The 7,154-nt window shown below is 35.4% G+C and overlaps 1 protein-coding gene across 1 annotated transcript; it reads left to right on the top strand.

The window, feature by feature from the left end:
• Positions 1–763: 763 nt before the first annotated feature.
• On the top strand, positions 764–6,266 carry LOC104237941 (vesicle-associated protein 4-2). The gene is made up of 7 exons (XM_009792178.2): positions 764–1,229; positions 3,106–3,176; positions 3,346–3,427; positions 3,564–3,682; positions 5,559–5,636; positions 5,755–5,874; positions 5,982–6,266. The coding sequence occupies exons 1-7, from the start codon at positions 944–946 to the stop codon at positions 6,039–6,041; spliced, it is 816 nt and encodes a 271-aa protein (XP_009790480.1). The 5' UTR covers positions 764–943; the 3' UTR covers positions 6,042–6,266.
• The last annotated feature ends 888 nt before the right edge of the window (positions 6,267–7,154 follow it).

A 7,154-nucleotide genomic window follows, 5' to 3' on the forward strand; every position in this document is an offset into this window, starting at 1 on the left:
ATGATAAATTGGATATTTTACTTTTTATTGCCAAAGATCATTTTTTAATTCATGTTATATACTATTCTCTATTAAGATTATCATCCGTTACCGTTTTCTGTACCCACTTCCACCGTCCACTATTTTATTTTAGCAATTTTATGTTCAATCAACAGTGAAGAATTCTAATTAGTTCATTTATTCCCAATGACATGTCACTCTTTTCCTAATTAGTTCGTATATTCACTTTCCTTAGTGAAACTCCTCAAATAAATACTTATCAATAATACTTGCTATATGTTACTTCTTCAATGTAACTTTTTTCCTTTACTTTTTATAAAATTAAGAAAAACTTATATACAACTAAATACTTTCTAAAAGATAATATTTTAATTTGTAAATTAACTCTATTAATCAACTGTAAGCAAATTAAATTTTATACTTTAATTAAGCAAAATTTCCCTCAATTTAACTTTTGTTATGATATTACTTTCATCGTTAAAAAAAGTCTTACTTTTGTCATTGACTCGTAAAGAAGCTTAGGGTAATTTTAAATTTATAATCAAAAGTTAAGGAATAATTTTGAATGTTTATAATAGAAGAATTTGAATACATGAAATTTATCCATTTAAATTTGAAGCTCCATTAATAATAATAATAATAATAATAATAAATTTGAGATTATTTACTAACGACCAAAATAGGAATGAAACAAAAGTAAACGAAGAGGGAAACTATTCAGTTTCAAGTGGAGCATAAATAACAGAACAAAATCCAGCACTTAATAAATACAGAACTACATATAAAACCCCCCAAATTTCCAACTATCCCGTTGCATTTCCAAATTTTCAACTCCCTAGTTTTCTGAAAAGGTAATTTCAACACGCTCTTAAAGGAGCGAAACACGCCGACGTCGTACTGAACCTCAGATTCTCCGGCGAAGTTGCTCAGTTTCTGGCGTCTGATGGCGATCGCCGACGAGAAGGACGGTAAAGTTTGGGGATTGTTCAAGCTCCCTTTTCGAAACGCACAGTCAACGTCAACGACGACCACTTCGCGTTCATCTTCGCATAATACTACTACTCATCATTACCGCACTCAACAGAATCAATCTCTCGGAAGTACTTCTCTGGATGATGGATCGATTCCTCGTACCAACAGTTCCAGCTCCGTTTCTTCAGTAGCGAGGTCTCTGCTTCCTGCGCGACGTCGTTTGAAACTTGATCCTTCCAATAAGCTCTATTTTCCTTGTAAGTCTCTATTCCGTTCCGTTCGTTTTTTTTTTCGCTTGAATTATCTGTAATTTCATTGAATTAGCTTGATCTACGGTTGAAATTAGTGTTTGTGGATCCAGTTTGTTAAAATTAGCTTTGTTTGGTAGACCTAACGGCTATAGCTAAGACGTTCATCATTGATTGGCTTCATAAATATTTTAGTAGGGGCTTAGTGATGCATTTATATGATTATGATAGTATAGATCATGTTGTCTCACCATTGCAATAAATTGTTTAGATTTTTGGTCAAGTTCCTAAGTAGTTAGTTGGGGTAACAGACGGCAGTGTTTTGCTGACCCCTCGATTCAAGCTTGTATTGAGACCAATGGTGGAACCAGGAATTTGAGTTGTGTAAGAGGATTCAAGAAAATGTGAAAATGTCACACTTAAGATATGAACCCTTGTTAAGGAGATTCAACAGTTTATATATAGACCAAGTTTATATATAAACCAAAAAAGTTAAGTTTATCGTATTTGCACAGTGTAACAATTCAACGAAGGGGATTCAACATCCTTGACTGAGACATGCTAGCTTTTATCCCCCATGTGTTGGTATGAAGAAAAATGTGTTCCATGGAAAATGCTTTCACGGTAAGTTAGAGTTGCTTTCAGTATAGAAGAAACATTTTTCACAAAGAATTGTTTCAAGCATCTTTTGTTATTGGAACAAACAACAGTGTTTTGCTGACCCATCAATTCAAGCTTGTATCGGGACATGCTAATGTTTTATGATCCCTGGTGCACTTAGTATGGAGGAAAATTCAGGGGAAATGCTTTCACGGAGACTTATGGTTTCTTTTGATATAGAAGAAAACGTTCTCCACAGAGGATATTTTCACGGAAATTATTTTACCTTAAGAAATCATTTTCTGGATCACTTTTTAGTGTTTGGTTTGATTTTGAAAGTTGGCGACATGTTGTAATTATGCAATTTGTAAGATACAGTATGAGAATGGTGTTTTGATGATAATTTTGTGTGTGGAAGTTTGAAAACAAGGTCTAAGTTTGGATAAAATATGGAGTAAGAATTAGAATTTTGTAAAAGACTGAGTTCCGTAGATAAGTTAGTGAAGCTATCTTCTCCCTTTTGGCGGAAAATGTTTTCTTGCGAAAAGGATTTCCACATTTCAAGGTAACCAAACACCCGAAACTCATTTTCTATGAAAAATTTCCCCCGCTGCACAAACACAATTTAATGTCTAATGTGAAGCCAGTAATGGAGTAGAAGAAAAAGCTACCTCTACAAGTTAATTAAGGGACCTGGTTAATTTGATGTAGAGTAAATTGGATCAAACAAACACTAGTAGGTCGTCAGTGAAAAGCAGGTGCATTAAAAGTCCATATCGGGTGATATGCAAATGATCAGTGTGGAAATAGTTGTCACTGACAAAAGTGATCTTTAACTACGAAATATTATTGTCATTTACTGCATTAGCTCTCTTGATGTAGCTTGGTTTCAGGCTTATGACTTGTTGAATGCGATAATTTATTCGAGTAATTTTTAAGGCTCATTGGGATTCTGATTTCTGGTTGGAGGTCTTTAAACCATTTGTGTCTGATTTCATGGTTTTGCAAGTTGGTGGCTAGTTTAGTTGTTTTATGCATTTGGATCTTTTGTTAGAGACTGCATCTGAGCATTACCGTGTTTCATTTATTCTCTACTTCTATCATGCTGGAATATCACATGTTGTCGTTTTTCGAAGATATATATGCATTTCTGGCTTCTCCCAAAAGATTACTTATGTTTCTCCTGGAAGCCTTCAGCTCTGAATAGTCCAGTTAATGTTTCCCTTGCTTATGTTCCTTTTGCAAGCATTTCTCATTTTAAGTGATGCCTCTTTTGTTTTGCTAGATGAACCTGGTAAACAAGTTCGAAGTGCTATCAAGATAAAAAACTCTAGCAAGTCTCACGTAGCTTTCAAGGTACTCATGATTTCCTGTCTCTTTTCAATACATGGGCACCTCACTTTCTCTTAGCCCCCATCCTTTTGTTTACTTCAGTTTGAAACTTTTTTTGAGAATGTATCTTGAAATATTTTTATATGCACTGTTCTGTTTACATGGTTGGTGCTGTTTGCCTACGGTGCACTAGTTTCAAACAACTGCACCAAAAAGCTGTTTCATGCGTCCTCCTGGAGCAATTCTCGCCCCCGGTGAGAGCATCATTGCAACTGGTAATATTCGTCATCCTTAGTTTGTCCTTTCACATTCTTCTTGTGACTCCCTTGTATGCAAGATACAATTGTCGCTTTTCAATTACATAATTATGTTGTGCAAGTATTTCATTCTGACTTTGTGTCAGTACTGTAGTATTCAAGTTTGTAGAGCATCCGGAAAATAATGAAAAACCAATGGACCAGAAGAGCAAGGTGAAGTTCAAGATCATGAGCCTCAAGGTGAAAGGACCTATGGACTATGTACCTGAGCTGGTTAGTATATACTTCGCTGCTAGGAACTCTCCTTTTTAGCATGTGCTTCAGCACTTTTAGTTTCTGTGATAAAAGAGACTAATTTTTAGTTTGTCCTATACTCCTTACGTTCAGTCAATTGTTTTTCGGGAAAGGTCCAAATATATTCCTGTACTATGAGAAAAGGTTTAAATATACCTTTCGTTGTACTTTGGCTCCAAATATACCCCTAGTGTAATACTATTGGTTCAAATATGCTCCTCTTCCGTTAAGTTTGTCCAAGTTGGACATTCAATCCTACGTGGCACTGATATTTGACGAGGTGGATGCTCAGCGCTCCTAAACCATTTTACCCTTCCCATCTATTTGTCATTCCACCACTAAAATTTTCTTTCCCTCCACTACCATTGCCACCATGAACAATATTGAATTTCCAGCTAGTCAACTTAGACCAAATCAGAGTATTTGAACAATATGAGACATAATGCTGCCCATCTGTAAATGCTTTGAGCACCTGGGTCTGCAAAAATATACTTTAGGTCGTCACCCTCAATATACGCCCACTAGTAGTACATTTAGGGGTCGTTTGGTAGGAGGTATTAGAAAAAATAATGCAAGCATTAGCTCTATGCATTACTAATACCTTATTTGATACATTTTTTCAACCTGTGTATAACTAATCATCATACTTGGCATTATCCTATGCATAAGTAATGCATAGAAAACCATGGCATTAGTAATATCAAGGCTATTATTGCATGCATTAGCATGGTCAAAGACAAAATTGTCCTTAAAAGTTCATTTAAAGCTAGAGAATATGGAGGGCATTTTTGTAAACAATTATTTTTCTTAAAAATTATGCAATGCATTATAATTTTAATACATCACACCAAACAGTAGATAAAAAATAATATCTGCATAACTAATGCTTGCATTACTAACCCATGCATTACTAATCCATGCATTACTGATACATCTTATTCCGCACCATTCTTATACACCCTACCAAACGACCCCTTAGAGATTCTCTAGTTTCTCGAGGAAGAGAACTTCACTTGAAATTAGAGAAGCTTCAGATTGTATTGAATCCAATGCGAGCGATGAGTGGAGAAACAAACATATATAAAAGACTAAACTTTGATATACAATATTGTTCATGGTGGTGGTAATGGTGGCAATGGTGATGGAGGCGAAGGAAATTTTAGTAGTGGAAAAAAATAGAAGGGAGAGGTAAAATGTTAGGGGAGCTGAGGTTGCATGCCACGTGGCATCTACCTCATCAAATGTTAGTGCCATGTAGGATTGAATGTTCACCTTTGACAAACTTAACAGAAGAGGGGTATATTTGAACCAATAGTATAACGACAGGAGTATATTTGAATCCAAAGTATAACGAGAGGTATATTTAAACCTTTTCTCATAGTACAAGGGGTATATTTGGACCTTTTCTGTTTTTTTTTGGGGGGGGGAGGGGGGGGGGTGTTCATTATCATTTTTAATGGATAAGGCCTACTTCTGATTTATCTAAAAGAAAATTGGGTTCTGCCCGAGGTATTCTTTTCAACAATAATGTGGTGAATTATACAATCAAAGATGTTTCCATCCATGCTAAAAGATGCATTTTTAATTATATTGTGAACAGTGGCGGAGCCACACTTTGGCAAGGGGAGTCAATTGACACCCCTTCGTCGAAAATTACACTGTGTAAATACATTAAATTCTTAATTTTATGTGTATATACTATACGTTGACTCCCCTTGATTTCTTTGTGTGCTTATTTATATTTTGACTCCCCTTAGTTAAAATCCTGGCTCCGTCACTAGTTGTGAACTACATAGTTTTCTAGGGGAGACCTATTCAAATTTACTCTAATCATGGCACGATGTTCTCTTTTTAGTTTGATGAGCAAAAGGATCAAGTAGCTGTAGAGCAAATTCTGCGGGTTATCTTTCTCGATGTGGAACGTCCTAGTCCAGTAAGTATAGATTATAGCCAAGTAGCCAACATCATTACTGTCATTTCTATGAAGAAAAAAAAAAGCATCCGTTATTGCGGTGCCACTTTTAAGTCTTTGTTCATTTTGTCATGTGAAGGCTTTCGAGAAACTGAAACGCCAGTTGGCGGAAGCAGATGCTGCTCTTGAGGCTCGCAAGAAGCCTGCAGAAGACACAGGTCCAAAGATTATCGGTGAAGGGCTTGTCATAGATGAATGGGTTAGATACTATTTCAACTTACAGAACTAATCTTGTGGAGTAATTCCTTTATCCCACTCTTCCTTGTTTCATAATCCTGTTTTTTCCTCCTTATTTGTGCTTTGTAGAAGGAAAGAAGAGAGAGATACCTAGCTCGGCAGCAAGTTGAAGGGGTGGATTCTGTATGAATTGCAGGTGTTTTTTGAGATATGTAGCTTTGGCTGGAAAAGGTACCAGTCTTATTGTTGTGTGTAATTGGTTGTTATTAGAGAGATTGTTGGTGTTTGATACTAATTAAATTAGTATAACATTCGCAAGAGAGAATTTCAATGTCCATTCACAGTGGCTTGGCATTGCAACAAAGCTGTATATATATTTGATTCCTTTTAAGAAAGGGGAGAATTTTCATTCAATGGACCTTGATTTTCTGATGTATCCAAATTAACCTCACAGTTTTGGATATATCAGTCTTGTTCCTTGCTTTGCCCTGTGCTGTCTTCCTCCAGTTGCCCCCACCCTTCTTTCCTTGGTCTTTCGTTCTGTCATATTCCTAGTAACTTATCCAATTATAACGTATTTGCACCTTTCTTTTATCACCTTGGTAAGTTTTCAGATGACAAAAGGCATCTGATTCCCACTCATGAAACGAGGAAAAAAACTAAAGATATGTTTGAGAAAAACGAATCAGTGAGGCGACCAAAGGAATTGAAAGTTTTCATTTGAAATTATATTTAGGAAAAAAAGAACATTAAGGCCATGTTATAAGTTCTAATGTGATAATTTGGAAAATAGGTGATAACATGTTATAATCGATTAAATTGCACTGTACTGTAATCACTCTTTATAATGTTTAGTTTATACTCTTTAAGAGCTTAATTTCTGTATGTATAAAAAGTGAAAGTAGTAATATGAAAAATAAGATAGGTAAATAGAACATGTTATAATATATTGATAGTTGTAAAAAACACTCTAAGGGGTCGTTTGGTATGAGGTATAAGAAGGTATATGGGTGGTATAAAAATTTAGTACCACTTTAATACTATGTTTGGTTAGCAAACCAGGTATAAGTTATCCCGGTGTTAATTTTAACACCGGGATAACTTATACCTTATAGAGGGTGGGGTAATTAGCACCGGTATACCTTATACCTTCTTCTTAGAAATTATACAATTGTCATTCTTAATACAACATACCAAACAGTGAATAAACAACAATTCCAGCATAACTAATCCCAGCATAACTTATCCCAACATAACTTATACCGGCATAAATTATACCGGTATAAATCGTATTCTAACCCA

The sequence above is a fragment of the Nicotiana sylvestris genome, chromosome 2 (genome assembly GCF_000393655.2).
Source record: "Nicotiana sylvestris chromosome 2, ASM39365v2, whole genome shotgun sequence".
In the NCBI taxonomy this organism is placed as follows: Eukaryota; Viridiplantae; Streptophyta; class Magnoliopsida; order Solanales; family Solanaceae; genus Nicotiana; species Nicotiana sylvestris.

Bases quoted from the DNA above. Each gene is read 5' to 3' on its own strand.
- LOC104237941 (XM_009792178.2), top strand. From the start codon at position 944: ATGGCGATCGCCGACGAGAAGGACGGTAAAGTTTGGGGATTGTTCAAG. The intron at 1,230-3,105 runs GTAAGTCTCTAT...TTGTTTTGCTAG, and splicing joins CAATAAGCTCTATTTTCCTT to ATGAACCTGGTAAACAAGTT. The intron at 3,428-3,563 runs GTAATATTCGTC...TCAGTACTGTAG, and splicing joins TGAGAGCATCATTGCAACTG to TATTCAAGTTTGTAGAGCAT.